The following is a 21,044-nucleotide window of genomic DNA, read 5'->3' on the forward strand; positions in this document are numbered from 1 at the left end:
ACATCTGCTTCAACTGCATATACACTGCTGCACTAATTCACTATTATATTATCTGAAATTCCTCTTTTTTAGGATCACTTCCACCTCACCAGCCTGACTGGTATGAATTGCTTGCTGGACGGATCCATTCCTCCAAGTTCTGGTTTGTCCAGCTCGAGTGCTTTGGTGTGTTGTGCTGGCCTTGTTACCCTCACTGCAAATGGAATGACACTTTCCAAGGTAATTCACTGACGTATGTCCTAGGTGAGCATGTTAGCCAATACAAGATGTACTTTATTGCTATAAGAGCGCTGGCAGATACTATCAGTCTACACTGTATTTGATTCATTTAGTATGATTCAATCATGGATAGTGATCTAGAGCAAAGTAACTTGTGTGTACCTGTGAGGTTTTATGTTCTGTAAATATACAGTATATGTGTAACTGTTAACATGCATCAAAAGCTCACATACAGTATTGGATCTACTATAGCATCACTGGACTAACAAGGTTATATAGGTGTGTGTGAAATACAGCATGAACGATTGCATTGTTTTTGGCATTTCGTCCTCTTACAGCAATGTTTGTTTGGGCTTTATGGGTATTGATCATCTTTCTGCTGCAATATGCTCCACTGTGATCATTACTGATTGCTTTGGCAGCAGCGTACATAAACCACTGATTTAGTATACACATAAGTGTTAAATGTCAAAGTTTGTTGTATTTTAGAGTAGTCAAAAAGTTGATAGCTGCATAGAAAGCGTCTAAGGTCAAAATAAATGTGGGAAGTGGCTAGAGGTCATTTGTCCATGCAAACTTGTCTAAACATTTGATAAGGATAAAATATACAGTTCTGTGCGAGAAGGCAGTCCGTAAACTCTAGCTGTTTGGGACTAACAGGTACCTGTTCTGTCAATGATTCTACGGTGTCCTTTAACATTCTAAATACATAGAGGCTAAGTACATAATACAACCTATTACATTTTGCCCTTCTTATATATTTTAATGTAATATATTTTAAAGATTTGTTATTTAAGTAAAAAAAATGCAATAAAAGGAATTTTATTTTAAAAAAATAAATAGATAATTAAGTTTGTCGTAGGACTGTTTAGTAGCTTATTTGCATGAAGGCTTTAGTATCGCTCAGTCATCCGACTAGGTTCTCAGATTCCTTAATACATGTTTGTGTGTGAGTGATCACATAAGAATACTTTTTAGCCAGAACCCCCCCCTCTTCTGGGGTTGTGTCCCTATTTAGTAAAAGTGTGAGGGACCTGGGCAGGAACCATTCATGATCTAATGCTGGTCTCCTGCCTAGAGGTTCAAGAAATTGACCCAGAAACTCCATGTCAAACCTGGCAAGTTCCCAGGTAGGCACATAAGTCCAAGCATATCATATTAAAAGCCTATACACGTCTGGCCAGAATATGTCTTTCATTTAAAAGATCATCGAGATTTTTAAAACTGAGTCTGCACATTTGGTATCCTGGCCATATTGCTCAGTTGCTTCCATGACACACCACAAGCTGATCAGGGCTCGGTTAGATCGCTTGCTAAAATTGTTATGAGCTTTTGGCAAGAGTGTTCGAGCAACAGAATAAGACTGGTTACGGTTTTTGCAACTAAGTAGAGGGTATGTGTGAGAGAGTTATGCATCTGATTCTTTTCTCTCATACTTTGCCTGTATCTGTAGCAGAATAAAGCAAAATCATTGAATTTTTTATCTTTTTTATCTGTGCCTAACCAATGTCATTAATATATGTCAGGAATCTAATGCAATCTCTTTCAGGCAAGGCAGGGATATCATTTAATAATTTATGTTTATCTGCAGAATGACAATAAAACAAGAGTTATAATTCATGTGTACAATCCAGAGCAGGATTTCAGAAATATCTGATGCTAATGTTTGCAGCAATATCTATAAGGTGGAATGGATCTCTTGGATGTTAATGTATACGTGCTAGAGAATAGGGTGATCGGTCCAGGGGTTGCCACATCTCCTGGGTTTGCCACCCTGGGCCTTGGTCTAGTTGGTGCATTTGGGAATATAACACTGCACACAGTGTGGAATCATATTACACCAGTACCCCCCAGTACCCATCACTGGATGATGAGAAAAGGACATGGGTCAATGACGGCCAGCTAGGGTGTAAACTATCAGCCATAACAGGGATTTAAAGTTAAATCTTACTAATGATCATGGCCCCTCATTCTTGCCTATATATAAATAGGATGGATATATATAATATAGAAATATTCAGATGAGAGTACTCCGTTTCGCAGTTTTAAGCTGATGACCCAATCAAGCAAGGATTGTCTCTTACAAATTGTCTCCTTCTTAACCACTAGCCACATGCCTTTCTGAACTAGGTACATGCCTGTAATAATTATTACAATACAGATTGTATAGCTTAATGTATATGCATCGTCAGTCCAATATCACAATGTTGTTGTTTGTCCCACCAGTGACCTTACCAATTATACCAGTGGGTGCAGAGACCGAAACTCAATGTCATACGGCAGACAGCTGTTGTTGATTGGCTGGGCATCATGGAAGGTGTAATTAAGCAATAGTCCACCTATGGCCTAGTAGCATAGTAGGCTTTTAATTAATGAAGCATTGTCAGGAAAGGATCTGCCTGCTTCTTTCCATCTTGACAACCACATGTATTGTATTGGAAACAGAGATCTAGGGACATGTGGTTTTATTGGAGTCAGCCAATACCGTAGCCCACGGCCACTAGCTGCTGTTCATTTTCACCATTACACTAATTCCAGAGTTGCCGATTAATACCGTATTTGCTCGATTATAAGACGACCCCCCAAAATCTGAATATTAACTTAAGAAAAAAAAGAAAAAGCCTGAATATAAGACGACCCCAAAGGAAAAAAGTTTTACCAGTAAATGTTAATTCATGTAAACTATTTTTTTTAATAAAAGCTATGATTGAGAAAAAGATTTTTTTTGTTTTTATTTCTTGTATTTTCCAACCTGCCCCCCTGTTACGCACATCTGCCCCCAGGCTTGCCACTCCAATATGGCACTGTGGCCCATGATATGCCTTTTAACCCTCTATATGCCACTGTGCCCCATGGTATGCCTTTTGACCCCCTATGTGCCACTCTGCCTCCAGAAATGCCTTATACCCCTATATCCCATTCTGGCATTTAGGGGGTTAAAATGCATATTATGGGGCAGAGTGGCATATAGGGAGGTATAAGGCATTCCAGGAGGCAGAGTGGCATTAAGGGAGTTAAAAGGCATTGTATAGAGCACTCTGCCTCCAGAAATGCCTTATACCCCTATATGCCACTCTGCCATTTAGGGGGTTAAAAGTCATATTATGGGGCAGAGTGGCATATAGGGAGGTATAAGGCATTTCAGGAGGCAGAGTGCACTATTAACTGCCCCCTTAACGCCACTCCAGAAATGCCCTATGCCCCCATTTAACACACACACCCTATACCCCCATTTAACTAACTAACACACACACACACACACACACACACACACACACTCTCCCCCCCTCTCTCATCCCCCTTCCCCCGCTCTCCCCCCTCTCTTACCGGTGCTTCCAGCCGGGGCAGCGGGTTGACGTCGCCTTCTGCTGCAGCCGGAAGGAGGTGTGGCTAGCAGCGGGGGTTTGTATGCGTCCGTCGCGTATACTTTCCCCGGCTGTCAGAGATCAGCTCTCTGATCTCTGACAGTCGGGGAAGGTCTATGCGACGGACGCAGACAACCCCCGCTGCTAGCCACACCTCCTTCCGGCTGCAGCGGACGTTGTCTACGCGGATCGTGTAGACGTCAACCCGCTGCCCCGGCAACACAGCAGGAAGCAAGGAAGCACCGGTAAGTGTGTGTATGATGGGGGGGGGTCGGGTGAGACAGGAGGATCCAGGTCCCCTGCAGCGGTGCGGGGGATCTGGATCTCAGTCTCCTAATCAGACCTCTATTTGAGGTCTGATTAGAAGACGACCCCGATTAGAAGACGAGGGGTATTTTTCAGAGCATTTGCTCTGAAAAAACCTCGTCTTATAATCGAGCAAATACGGTATATACTAAGTGATATTGGTGCATGTAGGGAGTAACCTTGCTTACATCCCCATCGCTCAAGTATTTGTCCGTTTTTATTGCTCCTGCATATTTCTTCTGTACAAAGGGTCCCCAATACGCCTCCTGTTCAGTAAATGGAAACACTTTAGCCTTCCCGTTTTTGAAAAGGCTTTCTACCCCCCCCCCGTCTTTCACAACACTTTACAGTGTATTATTTGAAATATGTTGTTTTGTCTCTAGATAATCCTTTAATTGTTTGGGTTTCTTTTGCTACAAGATAGCATTCCCTTTCAGGAACATTGTTTGAATTCAAAGATTGTAAGCATCAAAGGATAATCTGAAATGCACATTTTCTGTACACATACATGATCACAAAAAAATGACTATTTTGCTATTATCCTCCTGCTAGCATTTTACTCTGGTAACCTTTTAATGACCAAAACAGTTGGATTTGGCAGGGAAAACGACACACAATAGTATTCTTTAAGTGAATATAACCATTCCCTTCCTGCAACGCTGAATGCAGTTACACGTGTTTAACTCTTGGGGCAACCTACGTTGTTGCAGGAGTTAATGTTCTGATTCATCTTATGACATATATGACATGAGCACGCATTTGCAGTGGAACTAATCCACTTAGGTGGCTACAAACCTGCTGTGTTGCGTAGGTGAAGATTAGTTGCATTTTTGTTCATTTGAGCGGCGCTATCCATTTGCTGTGAAAACTAATGCTTGTGATTTGTCATCACGACAGAATTACAACAACATAGCCATCCATGTAAACGAACTCAAAGCTGTGCAAAGCTTGGGTCGTGTAAATAAATTAAGCTTTGTTTTATGTGCTGTTTTTATTTTAAATGGCACATATTTGTTTTATGAAGCTTGTATGTTTTGTATGAAGGATTCCTTTAATTATCCCTCTTTGAAGGTAAGGAGATCTGGGTGGGCAGCTTGAATTTTCCAGAGCAGACCACATTTTCAGGAAGTCCATTCAAATCATCAGTATGTAATTCACAGTGGGAATGCTTTAGTGATGTGCACAGGCCACTTAAAGCTAGGCATAGATAAAGCCATCGCTAAACTCAACTGAGATTAAACAAGTACTAAAACCTCTCTTTTATGTCGTTCTTTTTTAAAATCTGGTTTAGGACATATATTTTCAAGCTCTGCCATCGCTGCCTCTACCAAACAGCATGTGCTTCTCCCAAAGCGTAGCCAATGCGTTTCATGCAAATTCTCCTTCATTTGCCATGATCACTATATGACAGTCACAGTCAGTCACTCGCTCTTCCAATCCTGCTAAACCTCTCAAGTTATGGCAATAACACTGTAAGAAAAAAGATGAACGTGTAAGTAGATGTGTGGTGTAGATGTAACATTATGTGGAATGTAGTGTGGTTGTGATGTGTGAAAATATTTGAAGTGTAAGTGTGTTTGAAGGATAAGGCCAATCCCACATTTAATTTTACTCCATATGCTCCTTCCACCTCCATCCCTCAGTCAATATTACTGTGCTCTGCCCTGAGCTATCTTGATCTTAAACTTGTTACAAATTGCCCACTAAGTTGCTATCTGGCTCATTCTGGGGCTCTGGCTACAAAACTGCAAACTAAACATTTTCCCTTAAAAAATTCCTTAAATCTTTGAGTTAATGGGTGCACTTGAACTGCAATGTGAGCTCCAAGAATTACCAACTAGTATTCCCAGTGACTGCAGTAGGAATTTGATCATGAAGTGAGTTTATACCTCTGCTGGGGTTCCTCTTAAGTTCAGTGTATCTCACACTCAAGGTGCTGTTTGATTTGGCAGTGTCCCCGGCCCTAAATGAAGCCCTATGAGCTCCAAAGATAATGGGAAGCCATGTCCAGTGTATTCTTCATTTGAAAGACATCTAGAAAGCTGGAGTATAGGGCAGCTTTTCTAGGGGCAATGATGAGAATCTTGAAGCCTCTGAATCAGACATATACTGAAAAGTAGTTATGCAGCCAACACCACCCAACCTCAACCCCCATGAAAGGCTGACTTTATTAATATATGTGTTTCAAATTGATTTATGAAATAGCAAGACCGAGGACTGATAAATGTTTAAACAAAAGTGGGCTGTGAGTCTGAGTTATTTGTATGTCTTTGCCAGGAACCTGATTGATATTCTTCTAGCCAGCATCATTCTTAAAACAACAAAATGTAAAATTAGTAGAGAACATACAGTGTTGTCATTGCATTAAATATAGGTAGAACAGATGGAGAGGCACAATTCTTGCAGCTGTCTCAAAACTTAAAACATATGTTTATGTAGCGTTTCAAAGTGTGGAATGGACCTTGGAGGTGGGGGGGGGTTGAAGAAGGATTGGGCACTATTCACCCTAAACCTACTATTCATACCTACTCTGCATATGCATATTACACACAGTATTGAGAGTCTGTTAGTGAGGCATCTGTTCCAAATTTTCTTCATGGCCAAAAGACTTAAAACTGATCCAAGCTCAGTCAGGACAGGTCAATGATAATCCTGTGGCCATTACTGGATTTCTCAATGCACAGAAGGCTGAAAAAAGTAGTTGTCCCCTTAGTTACTAAATCAACCAATTGACCAGATTTAGTTGATAATTGAATTCAATTTCACTAGACACATCCAAGCACGACACAGGCTAAAAGGTCTCAAAAAGCAGCACATGATGCTCCAATCTAAGGAAATTCAAGAACAGATAAGAAGTCACTGGAATCCTTCTGTCTGGAAAGGGTTACAAAGCCATTTCTAAGAGCCATATGTACAAGTGGAGAAGACAACTTGGAACAGTGGTAAACCTTCACAGGACTAGCCGACCTACCAAAATTCCTCCAAGAGAGCATTGGTGACTCATCCAAGAGGTCACAAAAGAACCCAGACTAATATGTAAAGAATAGCAGGTTTTACTTGTGTCAGTTAAGGTCAATGTTCATAATTCCACAATAAAAAAAGATACTGTGCAAAAATGGCATTCGTTGAAAAAAAATTGTTTCCCGTTTGCCAAAAGCATCTTGATAACCCCCAAGACTTTTGTGATAATAATCTGTGGACTGAAGAGTATTTTAGAATAAGAACATCATACCAACAGTCAAACATGGTAGTGTGATGGTCTGAGGCTGCTTTGCTGCTTCAGGACCTGGGCTACTTGCCATAAATTCTGCTCTCTACCAGAAAATCCTGATGGAGATGATGTCCAGCCATCAGTTCATGCCTTAAAGCTCAAACACAGATGGGTTATGCAGCAGGCCAATGATCCAAAGCATGCAAGCAAGTCCACCTTTGAATGGCTCCAAAGAAACAAAATGAAGGTTTTGGAGTGCCCTAGTCCTGACTTAAATCCGATTGAGATGCTGTGACATGACCTTAAAAAGTCAGTTCATGCTCAAAAACCCTCCAAAGAGTGGGCCAAAATTCCTTCACAGCAATGCCAGTTATTGCAAAGGCACAACCAGTTATTATTTTATCAGGTATTTACTTTATCACACAGGTGATACAGGCTTTGGTTAACTCTTTACCTACGATAAATGAAATTATATTTTATAAGCTGCATTTTGTGTTATCTTATATTAAAATTAATTGGATGATCTAAATAGTACTTTTCACAGCATTGTATAATCTGCTGTCGTACTGAATTTAACTGTTAACTGTTTTACGTCTGTTCCTACTAAAACTGTTTGTCTGCATTTTGACCTCGGTGATACAAAAACACTATAATACCTAAATAAGGCCGGTTAAGGCCACACCTCCACAATAATTAATTTACCACATAAATCCATAACATAAATTCCATAGATTTTCATTTATGGAGAATATACTTGTGCATGCATCGGTCCCATGTGATTTAAATTTCGTGCGGGCTGTTGTGTTTTGTCGGGTTTTGGACTAGTTAAGACGCTCCAGCACATATTAACCAATGATGACCACAATGTAAGAAACGCTATTGGAATTGTGAAATCTTGGAGTTTTACAGTCTTACAGCTGACATCAATTCAGTATGACAATTTGGAATTTGAAATATAGAATGCATAAAATTATTTCACTGTAATCTATGTCACAACACTGTGTTTTGAAAGGATAGAATTCCCCGTTTTATTCAATGCATGCATTGTAAAAACTGGGAGTTTCAAGCCCACACCTGTAATTATACCACCAGAGATTGGTTTTGCACATAATACCGCTCAGTATGGTACATCAAGCCTCCGGTTAATAGTCTATTTTTGAATAAACTAGAAGTATAAGGTCATGAGGACTGGGCAATAAATTTATACATTTTGTACTGTTTTGGTGACTCACCAAAAATGTACAAGTAGTTGGCAAAAATGGAGAAACAGGCAATGCCCCTGGGAGTCTGGAAAGCAGTAAGAATGTCTAATGCTTCATGTGAAACAACTAAAATATCCCAAGATCAGAAGATTTGTGTTGCCATTTGTAGAAAAGTTGGGTGTTATGGAGCAAGCTGCTTTGTATTTCTCTAAATCTAGGCCGCAATCGAGAGAAGTTGTAGAACAAAGCAGAAGAACCGCAATAAAAAAGGGGTGTTTGGCAGGAATGGAATTTTGGAATAGAAGATCATCCATCATTCAGTGTGCATTGAATAGTGGAATGGGAACCAGGGGTTCTGCCGAGACGTCCCTGGCCGTCGATGCTGCTTTCCTTGTACCTAAAGCCATCCGTAAGATGGGTAGCAGCTCTGGTTCTCAGAGTAAAGGTTCTCCGCAAGAGAAAAGGCATCTCCCATAGAACCGTACCACCCGTCATGGCACGACACACCAGTCGGGATGCAAGAAAACACTTTATTGGGACTCTGCATGGTTTATATAACCATTTTGGCAGAGGGAAGAGGAAAGCGAGGGACTATGCAGACAACACCAGCACCAGAATAATCTCCTCACAAATACAACAAGACGAAAACACGACATAGGTGAAGGGATTAGAGAAGTAACATTTAAATGTAGAGCAGACAGTAAGTCAATTTAATACACATAGAAATGGTAACAAGGGTAAGATACAAATTGTTACAGTCCCAATAATATTCTTAAAAAATGAGTTCAACATTATAACTAGAACCAACTAAACAAATACACAGTAATTTATACATTAAAAACAAATACATTTGTTGAATAAAACAGAGAAAATATACCGTAATAGCAAGGATATAACCAAAATAATCAAATATTTACAGGACCATGTCCTTTTACAAATATATATTTAAATCATCTTCCACTGATCATTGGTTTTCTTTAGACCAAATGGGCTACATTAAAGCAAGGGTTTTTTTTGTCTTCTTTGGTGATTCAGCAAATTCTTTAGAAACTTAATGTTACCAGCAGTAAAAGCAAGCATCGGTATTGAACTGCATTTACTGGGACGCTCGAAAGAGAGATTTTGCGTGACCCTTCTGAACCGTAGTAGTCGGGAATCATTACAATAGGACTGTACTTCTGAATGGATTTTTGAAAAGGTTTCATAGTCAAAATTACTGAGCTATCAATTGTAAAATAGAATCGGCTAATAAGCTAAGGCTGCATCAAAGGGCTGTAACTCAAAATAAAAACGTGCATATAGGCTGGGCTGAAAAGGTAGTTCAGTAAGATCACATCACATTGTGTATAATTTTTAGTTTATTTAGTTTGTATTCAGTATTTTGGTTATGATGATTATGCTTGTTCTGATTTTATTTTTGTGGGTTTAGATTTACTCCTCTCTTTGTAATTCAGCTTATTATTTCCATTTGCTAAATCCTGAAAAGCTGCTTTTGTAAGGGTGAGTTCTGTTAACTAAGATATGACCGCTGCTACAGGAAGCAGCCATATTGTACTTTTTTGGATGAAGTCTTTACGTGAAGGTGATATCTTTCATTAGGCTAATATAGAAGAAGTTAGAGTCACGTGGACTTACGGGACCACACCTTAAGAGACTTCTGAGTTTTTGAACATCTTCTTCTACGATGGTCCGATAAAAGGTATCTCCTTTCTGAGACCCATACAGCAGTATGTGTTTTCCTTATTGACACAGATAGGAACTGGCATTAAATATAATTCTCACTAAGATCTCTCTTTTGGGACATATGGATGTTAACCCAAACTGTAAGAGGGAAAATAAGATTTGATTCACTAAACAAATTAGTGGTGTACGGACATTGTAAGAAATGAGGGTAATGAGCAACAGCCATATCCTTCTGCTCATCCTCAGTCCTGAGGGAAATTCTAATATCAAGCCCACCAGTAAGTAACACTTTACAGTACGGCAGACCCACTATCAGAAATATTAAAGCCCAGTACATGATTAATGGGGCCCCTGCCCCTCCCATCAGCCTGTCCCATGTCCATCCCACTCTCCCACCTATTGCTCCATCCATCAATCTGCCATAAGATCCTTCCATAAGCACACCTTATAACAGGGGCAAGCATAGGGTTAATGGTATGCTTTAACACATACTCTACCACTGAACACTTAAATACAATCATTCTTCTCCTACTCCTCTCCATCTTCCTTGCCACTAACCCTATGCTCACCCCTGACACTCCAACATCATACACTGGCACCCACATACACATACACCCGTGCTAGCATTATTCACTAACATACAATTTCACGCTCTAACACCATACTGTAACAGACTCACATACTAACTTATATGCTCTTATACATTGATACCTTACAGTAACACACATACTATACATTCATGCATAGGCATGTTAACCCCATGCACCAGTGCACAAACTCTAACACTGCATGCTGATCTGCACACTCATGCTAATACCATATACAGTAGTATGCTTAAATACACTAACATATTTACACACCTACTAACATATACACACATATAGCGACATACTACCGTATTTATACTTATGCACACATGACCTACCTTTGTTGGCTCAGAAGGGGGTAGGCCAGTGGCAGCTCATCTGCTCCTTCAATGTCCTCACACCTTGCCTGAGCCCTGTCATTTTCCTGCGCTCAGACTCGGCAAGTTAGGCCTGAGGAAGTGGGGCAATCAACGCCAGCCTAGTTATACGCCAAGGGGGTTGGAGAAGCTGGTGTTAGGCCTCTACTCCCGCGGAGTCATGTAATGCACATTACGTGATCACACTGGTAGCTTCCCTGCAACTAAGCAGGTAGGCTGGGCCTGGGACACTAGGACATGGCTTACCATCTGATGGCGGCCCTGCGGTACAGCTTATGCAGAGGACAGCCAGATGTTGTTGTGTCTAAGCAATGGCATGAATGTTTACATTTAATACTAAGTGTTTGTCTATAATTTACTTTCATACAAGTCCATATTGTGACATGAATATCCCTCAAATGTTATTTAACAAAACAGAAAGCTGCCTAAGATGGCAAAATGGTGTCAATATGTGGACCATAGAATGATGTCATAGTGCATCTATTATTAGAGACCGAAACGTTCTGCTCTTGGCTTTTTATTGTCTATATAAAGAGTTACAACATTTTTAGGCACACTTCCCACCACAGCGGAAATTCCATGTCCATTAAGCAGTTGTTACGTGTAGCCGTACTCTTTTCATTTGAATACATAAAGTACTTTCAATTCCTCTGATCCAACAGAAACCTCTGCAATAGAGAGTAGATAGAGCGGTGATAATATCAGGCCCTAATTTATAACGTTATGAACTTTATGTGGATAGCATATGTGATTTATGGCAAAATCTGTCCCATTTTTGATGAGACGCACTATTATCTTGCAGAGTATATGTAGGAGTGGGGCGAATTGTAAACACACCATGCAAACCAGAAACAGATGGAAAGTGTCATTAGACTTCAATTTGATATGCAGTTTACAGGGTTCATCCACATGTTCTAAGTGTTGATGGCACATCAGTGTTTCTGATGAAGAGGATCATAAACTTTAAATGTCTTATTACTAAGGTTTACTGAAGCCAAGCCTTTAATTGCCAAGTTTAGTTTCTTTTGAACATTAACCCCTTCAGGACACAAGCAATTTTACACCATAGGGCTATATAGAGATCTTGACATTTCCTTTGTTTTTTTGTAAACAAACACATTATTATATATATATATATATATTAGACACATTTTATATATATACGTTTGCCTGATGGCCAGACCTGCCCTCCACTCCCTGTGCCATCTAAACTGAATGGCAAAAAAATAGCAAATGCTTTCAGCAAAATATACATTATATAAGGACAAACTGACTGCTTAAATTATTATGTGATATTTAATTTATCCCTATACAGATTTGGGGGGGAAATCTACTAAGAATCAATTAAAACAATTCCGTTTCCTGCCCATTCAGTTCAGATTAAAATCAGGGGGCTTTTTAAATTCGAAAACAACATTCGTTGTCTGGTACCCATATTCACGCTCACTCTCACACTCTCATTCTCACGGTCTCTGAATTTTTCTCGACCCTCTCCACCGACTGCTTCAGCTCAGTTTCTTCTCTAGCATCCTCTTCATCTTCTTGTTCTTCTGTCTTATATATTTGTTTAAATCCAACATCTCAGAGGACAAGACCTCTCAGGTTTACTCCCTCAAAAATGGGAGTTTCTGGAGCTTCCTCTGATCAGGGACACGCCACCATTTTGGCGGATGTACACTGGGAGGTCGTGTCCACAGAGATGCTGATGAATAAAGAAGACAAGTGAGAAGAACAAGAAGAAAATTCCACAGAAGTAGCAGAGCTGCAAGACACGGGAGCAAAAGCAGAGAAGATAGAGAGATATTCAAAGAGTGTGAGAGAGAGAGTAAATAAGAGAACTTGAATGAGCCCACGAAATTCAAACGCAAATTCTGAGCTTTTTACTTTGTTTTGTTCGTTTTGCGGGAGTCTTGCCTCACTTTCGCAGGTGGCACCAGGGATGAAGCCTATAGCCGCAGCAGACAGACAATGAGACACATCTATATCTGCCTGCCCCACACAGGGTTCTTAGCGTGAACACGTGTCTGTGTAGCCCTGACAAGAAGTATCTGCCTGTAGTACTCCACATTGAGGAGGCTATTACTTCTGACCAAATCCCCAACTCCAATTGCAGAAACGCAGGCGCTCATTCTTGTACCGCTCTCCAGTCCTTCAGTGAACAGACTGCCTTCTGCAGCCCAGTTCTTGTGTTTTCGGAAATAGTTGAGTCGCTTGGCCTTGTTACCAACCATGTGTTTTGGCTGCAAGTCTTCCATGAAGACCACTTGTGACCAGGCTACTCTGCACAGTAGATGGGTGTATCTGGGTCTCACTGTTTTCTGCCAATGGTGAGCTGATGGCACTGCTGGACATCTTTTGATTGCAAATGATAAGTCTACAGGCCTCCACATTGCCTGTTTCTTTGTGCTTCTTCAAAAGAGCTTGGATAGAACATCTGGAAGACCCCGTGTGCCTTAAAATTTCTTCCTGGGAGAGACCTTGATGATGTGGTATAACCACCTTGTGTCTTGTTGCTGTGCTCAGTCTTGCCATGGTGTATGACTTTTGACATTAAACCGTCTTCGGCAACCTCACCTTGTTAGTGAATTTGGCTGTTCCTCACCCAATTTTATTCGTCCTACACAGCTGTTTCTGGTAATGATTGTGTTTAAACCTACATATTAAATTGCTGGTCATTAGGTATACGTGTTTAATCATACACCTAACTATATGCCTACAATATCCCTGACTTTGTGCAAATGTCCCTAAAGAATTGATGCTGTTTTGAAGGCAAAGGGCTGTCACACCAAATATTGATTTGATTTAGATGTTTCCTCTGATCACTCATTTTGTTAAATGGTAAAAATAAACTATTAACAAATCTATTTTACACTATAAACTCTTATTCCACTCACATATTTCAACAATCAGACGCTGCAATGGCAGAAAAATAGCCATATGATGTAAACTTTGTAGTTAAAAACTTCTGAAATGTACATTCTTAATGTTTGAGTCTTATCTTGTAGGATTGTTGGAATACCTTATCTATAGTAATCCAAACACAGTCTGAACAACCTAACCTCAAGTTCTTTTGCTAAAATGCCCAAATCGAGCCATTGACCTGCATTAGAAATTGCTGGAAATATTGGTACCGCTTCCAGCAGTAAGCCTTCTACTTGTTGACTGCTTAACAATGCTTGGCACCACAGACTAATCAAAACATTTGGAATGAGAGCAAAAACTCTTTAATCAGACAAGACACTGCATCTGCCGACCGCTGGAATGTACAAGACAGCGATGTCCTCCTTTGCGTTATTAGAATTTTGCTTACAAGTAAAAGCATGCATTTCATATGAAATCAAGAAAAATTGTGGCAAAGCAAAATTTAGTTTGATTAAACCATAAGGTCATCAACCCTGGGTTTATTTCTGGTAAAGTGGTGTTAGGCTACATTCACAAGTACAGGTCTGGTTACAAAAAGTCATATTTAGGCACTTGGAGACGTTTTTGGGAAATCTGGAAATGCCTTTGTTCTTCTGTACAAAGTACTACATTTCAAGCAATTGTCAGAAAACTTTTTTCATTGATAAACAGGAAAAAGGCATTTTACTCAAAAACTCCCTGTGTTGCCATGCAAGTTTGGCAATATACATTTTGAATGGCTATTTATATGAAACCCTTTTATGTTTTTTTTCCTTTATACTTAGGTTCTTTAATTTTGTCCGTAAATTGGCTCATCTCTGTACAATCTCCGTACGATGTATAATGTTTTACTGTAATGAAAAATGCCGACTGACATTATGCCCTCGATTTTCCTCGAAACACAGATTATTTGTTTAGCTTCTTTCATAAGTATTTATGTGAATGCTCATCAATAATTGTTTTTTTTATACTCTGCAAGAGTTGTAATCATGCAAAGGCTTCTACTTGTACAAACTACACGCATCAAAGTTATTTCTTACTAGCCTGACCGTCACGTATTAACCATTTCTAATACAGTGATATAGGGCAGTAGGAAACAACGGGTCTCAAAATGGAAACTTGGCAGTCACAAAGCAATTGCGTCAAAGGACACTACTTGTTATGTACTACCCATTGTGCGGTGCTGCAGAATATGATGGCACAATAAAATCAATAAACAACAATAGTACATGTCTTATATATTTTGTATTTAAAAAAGGAAATCAGATTGGCAGGAGCTGCTGAACAAATATTTTTTGATAAACCTACTGCCTTAGCGATGTCTAAACAAACATATTCATATTACTCAAATGTGTATTTTCAATTTTTCTAGTCACCGACAGTGGCCATAATGTGTTGTCAGATCCTCACTTTTGAACCAGATTTCCAACAAGCTCACATAGGTGTGATGGTCAGGTGTCACATAGGGGCGGACAGGAACTCTGCACTGGGGACTGTACCCCTTTTACTCTGGTTACCTGGAAAAATATAATACATAGATCATTACTATATGAACAAACAAAAGAGTTGTTTTTTGTATAAATCTTAAAGATCAAAGGTTGCGCCTAACTGCAAACGCAAGATATGCTTACAGCTTACAAACGACTGATTGCGCTCTCCCCTTGAGAATACATACTCCTAGCACATGAAAGCAAGGCAAGCCATGAGATGTTATTTATATTTACAATTACAGCATGCATTTGTATATTTCATGTACATGAGACGTATTATGAATGTTGCAATCCATAATTCCTTCATTGCTTGAAGACCACCTTTCCAACCAAAGCGTAAATAAATAAAAAGCTTTCGAATGTATTCATGTGATTACAACAAAAAGCTTTTCTTTTCATTCTGTAAACTCTTGGCTCTTTGTTTCAAAACAGATTTTTGCACCCATGTACCCCCAATATCAGTGCTGATAATTAGAACTGCAATTTTCACAGCTTTTAACATTAATGCCCTAGTGTTGCCATCAGTGTGATTGTTTTGGAGATACTTGGTTTAAAGGTCTGGAATCTGTGGCATAATTTCCTTTCCTGATGTCCTCTCCTGTTCTCCTTCCCCAACCTTATATAGGTTTATTTAGAGTATGGTACTGTAAAGTGTAACCTTTGAGACAGGTATCCCTCCCAAGGGTCCTTCTTTCCTCCAGGGTTGTCCTTCTTTCCTCCAGGGTTGTCCTTCTTTTCTAGAAGCTCGGAATGTGAGCATGAGGGTGTCACAGCGTTCTGCCACACTGAAAGTGACAATAATGTGTATACAAAGTACATGAAATTAGTTATATTAACTAAAATTCAACATTCATCTTCTCGGTCCGTCACTCAATTACATAAATAGATACAGCAAAAATCTTGTGTAGCCCCTCCCCTAGCCACACCCAGACCACACCCCCTCATCTGGCAATTAGAAATGCTGGGAAGTGTGAAACAGTTATAAATCCGCTTATGTATTGTAGAATTACATATAATGTATCATATTGTGACTGCAAACATATGAACTGCATGAGTCAATTTGAAAAGTGCTCTATACAACCCGTACTTTTAAGAATATATACCGTGTGTATATATATATATATATATATATATATATATATATATATATATATATATATATATATATCGGTACATATGCTGCTTTCTTCTCTAATTACTGTGGTATAGACTGTATCTCCAGAAACTTATGCTGGCAAATGTCTAGAAAGGACTTACTAAATGATTACATAACAGTGTACATTATTTATACTTTGTCTGTATTAAATATCTGTTGGATTCATCCAAAACAATATTATAGTATAATACTGTTGTATTTTCTATCATGTTTGTACCTCCATTGAGAGACCTGTCACACCCAAACATACACGTTCACTTATAAGTGTATAATATGAAATAGAATAGTTCAATTAAAGCAAACGGTATTTTTGGTATTTGAGTCATTCCCCTATTCCCTTCTCACAAATACATACCCAAAGGATAGGGAATACACTTAATTAATCATCCCAATTGTAGTTAATACACATTTTACAAATCTTAATTACGTTAAGTTAAAATCTCATCAGAAAAACAAAATGATGTTGTGCATTAGGGTGTCCACCTTTGATAAATCTAGATGTGCGCCATGTAGGCTTCAAGTAGACGTGAGTCACTTGAACTTGCATAAAAAGAGGATCGCATGCTTTGTCAAGTAAAAATATCATTGAGTTTGCATAATGTATGAGGGATCCAAGATTATATTTGTTTGGCAAAAGTTAACATTATGAATTTTATGTCCGGCTCTGCACTTAATTGCATCTTCTTCTCGCACATCTGTTGGCTTAGAAAATAGGCACAATCCACAAAGTGTGGGAGGAGGTTCTGTACCAAATGTCCTTTTCACTCATGTTTTATGGACGATGGTATGATGTGAAAATAACACTGTGGGGTTTCTTGACAAATTCTTCATGTACCTTGCAGAACAATTGAGTAAGTGTTCTTGATTTGCGGTAATGAGTTTTGATGTGTTATTGACGTTCTTCACGAACGCTGTCTGCCTACGTTGAGTCCAACAGCTTCTGTGCGTAAATATTTATGTACACTGTCTGACTGATAGACTACACACACGATTGTCACTGATATATTATAAATTGGATTCTCAATGCATGGCAGGTGTGCTTGTAATGACAAATAATACAGGAAAGTCTTTAGTCGTTTACAATGTATATAATGTAGCTCTTAACATGAGATGTTCCACTAAAGGAGCGAAGGCCACTACAATGGTTATGTTTATTAAACACATGAGATGTGAGGTTGAATATCTTGTGTTTGTCATGAAGAACCTTAAAATGTTTTTCTAACCATAAGCTTTCTTTTTAGGTGGAACTTGCAGAAACCTGTGCAAGATGTGAGCGTTACATTGGCACAGAAGGAGGTGGCATGGACCAATCCATTTCATTCCTTGCAGAAGAAGGAACGGTAGGTTACTTAGAAGGTAGTCTGTGTTCTTCCTGAAACAGAACAATTACTTGACAATTCATAAACAACATTTTTTTGCTACAAACCAAATCATCCCAGATCACAGTCATGAAAGCGTTGAAATCTAGAAAATCCCACAATGCAGCCATTCAACAGGATAATGGACAGAGCCTGAAAAACCTTTGCTTTTTCCCTATTTTGTTATAAATAATACTTGACTTTGGTTTTTCCCGAAGCGAAGTTCTGAAGTTGGAATACAGAGGTATATTGTATGCAGAATTTGTACACAGAGCTTTATTCGTAATTTATATGCCAGCTTCAGTATGCATGATAAGGAGCTTTCCTGGAAGAGATGATTTGGCTCAGCAGAATATATAACGAAAGATGAATAGTTTAAGATAAAACTTATTTTGAAAAAATACGTATTTTGCTTTTCTTTTTAATCTCTCTCCCCCAAAAAACAGTTCTAGTTTTTGCATAATAAAATGTCTGAAACATGTTTTCAGACAGCTGCATATTGGCCATTTGTATGTGTTGTAGTTGTGTTAGTGCTACCCACTCTACTAGACAAACATTAGACTGCTTATCAAATTGCTTTGTAGTATACAATAGAATGGCACAGTATCAACCACCCAGCATGACTAATGAAAGCCATGACATGATTGTACAAGTCAGGCTTCAATAGCATTGCCATAGAGAATAAGCTCAGTGTGGTGTTTGAGCAAAAGAGTCATCCCAACTATAGGGTCCAGGTCTGCAGGATGTTTATCACAGCAAAATGAGATAAAACTAAGTTTTTTAGAATTAAACACAGCACTGTATTTTATGGGCAAGGAGAAAAATGTTATTTTCCATTGGACACCCCCCCCCCCTTAAAATCAGCCTGTTCACAAGAACATATAATAATATATAATGTTTATAAGGGACTGTCCTTCTTGTGGAAGCTATGCCAACAATGCAGCCTCAGTGAACCTTTATTAACTAAACAGGTGCTTATGTCTCTTGGCACCCTACGTGACTAGGTAACAATAGAAAATGGAAGCTTTAGGGCACAGGGATTGCTTAAATGTGTTTATAAAAATGCAGCTGTTAGAAGATTTAGTTATAATTATTGCTTGAATTTCATAGTTTTGTTATTATACCCCAGAGCACTTAGAAATTATAAAATTAAAGGGGATTTCATGACCAACAACTTACACAATATCTAAAGTGGTTCAATAGAAACATTCTGTTTCATGTAGGTGCCAGTCCGCATAAAATACCATTGTGTTCTGAGAATAACCTTTTTTTAAGAGATTGGATTTTCTGTTTTTATGTGTCTGCCTTCTGAATAACTATAAATATGAGACATTTTAATGTGATTTAAAAATGGCAGCAGATTGTACCTAAAGCCAAACTAGGTCATGTCCAAGCCCAAAATTCTCCTTGTTTCTATGGTAATTTATGCCACATTTAGCAATTAGAATTGATAAATATGTACCATACTTCATTAAATTATTACTTTTTTATTTATTTAAATGGGGTGGTTAATGCATACATAATAAATACTTACACAGATGCAAGAGGAGCTTCCATCTAGGCTTATGGTACTTTTACCCGAAATACTTTTTTTTACGTTTCTGGCAAGAATGGTGGGCTTTTGAGGGCCCCTATCCTGAGCTTAGCGTTCTTTGTTCAGGGTCATCCCTAGAGATTCAGGAAAACCCACAGAGAACCCATTCAGCATGCTGGGGGAGAATGAGAGGTCACCAGTGGAGAACACAATATAAAAAGAAAAGGTGATTGTTATGGACTTTGGCTACAAATTAACTATTGACTCGAGGTATTCAGAACTCTTAATACACAATAAATAAACAATACATTGTCTGACTATTAGTAGAGGAGCCAATGTAATAAAAAGTCATAAATTATAATAAATTCATCAAAGGAGGTACATTGTTTAATATTAGGACAGAAACAGAGTTCAAGTACATTGGCACAAAGATTTTTACATGTATCTAAAAGGGAAAATGTTTATGTAAGTCTAGATTTGAGTAAATTTGAAGAATTCAGAAAGATTCGCCAGTATAATGTTGATAAAAGTAAGAAAATGCAGTTTGGATGTAAAAAGAGTAAGAGGTGTGGCAGACTGGTCAGACCTCATGTAGAGTTGCCATTGTGGAGACTGAATCTCCAGACACACATATTATTCTGGAATATGTCTAGAAAGGAGTTACTAGAACAATTTAGTGTTTATGGGAGAAGTGGGTCAAAGGCTTAGTTTTAATGAGATAAACTGTGCTACTAGGAGGGTGGTAAATAAGTGGAGCAACCTTCCAGTAGAAGTGCTAGAGGTTAACATAGCAGGGGAAATTAAACATCCTCGTGATAGACATAACACAATACTGGACATAAGACAAGAACCAAGTGTGGTTTGAAGTCTTAGAATGTTCTTCATCTTGATTTATACCTTATTACAGAAACATAGGTGTTTAACAGGACTATGTATATATGATTTCATCAGTAAGCACCAAATATCCCTGTGCTAACAAGTGTCCCTCTGAGAAAGCAGGCCCTATTCTCCTTCGGTTGCAGTTTGTCTTAAGGTGTGCTAATATTTTTGTCAAGATTGTATATTGTCATTCTGTGTTCATTTTCCTGTTCCCCTATTGAACTAGCGCTGATATAATAATATATAATATTTGGCCTACAGCTCACATTGTAAACCAAGAGCCCAGTAACCATGGAGCCCCTGCTCTGGAATCCACTTCCAAGTATTTTATGAGGGCTGTTGATCTGTAGGATGCGGCGTCTGTAATTGTTTCTTTCATCTCCAGGAGCTCCTTTAGATATGTGTTTTGTGTAAATCTTGTAAGTATGACAAATCTTTTCCTTAAGAGATAACACTGAACAATTTTTGTTTTCTTGTTTTTTTTCGACAGGCTAAGCTGATAGAGTTCAGTCCTCTAAGAGCAACTGATGTCAGGCTTCCTGCGGGTGCCGTTTTTGTGATCGCTAACAGTTGTGTCGAAATGAATAAAGCAGCAACTGCCCATTTCAATATACGGGTTGTGGAATGTCGCTTGGCCACCAAGGTACAGCAGTCAGGAGATGAAACACTGCATGTTTGTGTCTTTTGATGTATATCCATGTGTACATCAGGGCAACTTCGCATGGAACTCAAACAGCAAGGTGTTGTAGTAATAATAATAATAATAATACTGGCCA

At 38.8% G+C, this 21,044-nt stretch overlaps 1 protein-coding gene across 1 annotated transcript in view; it reads left to right on the top strand.

Moving 5' to 3' along the window:
- GALK2 (galactokinase 2) overlaps positions 1 to 21,044 on the top strand; it is a 60,505-nt gene that overhangs the window by 19,967 nt on the left and 19,494 nt on the right. Inside the window, exons 5-7 of the mRNA XM_053465144.1 lie at positions 73 to 219; positions 17,739 to 17,837; positions 20,759 to 20,911. Coding sequence (XP_053321119.1) covers positions 73 to 219; positions 17,739 to 17,837; positions 20,759 to 20,911 — 399 coding nt within the window. The remainder of the gene's footprint in view (positions 1 to 72; positions 220 to 17,738; positions 17,838 to 20,758; positions 20,912 to 21,044) is intronic.

The sequence above is a fragment of the Spea bombifrons genome, chromosome 4, assembly GCF_027358695.1.
Source record: "Spea bombifrons isolate aSpeBom1 chromosome 4, aSpeBom1.2.pri, whole genome shotgun sequence".
Classification (NCBI taxonomy): Eukaryota; Metazoa; Chordata; class Amphibia; order Anura; family Pelobatidae; genus Spea; species Spea bombifrons.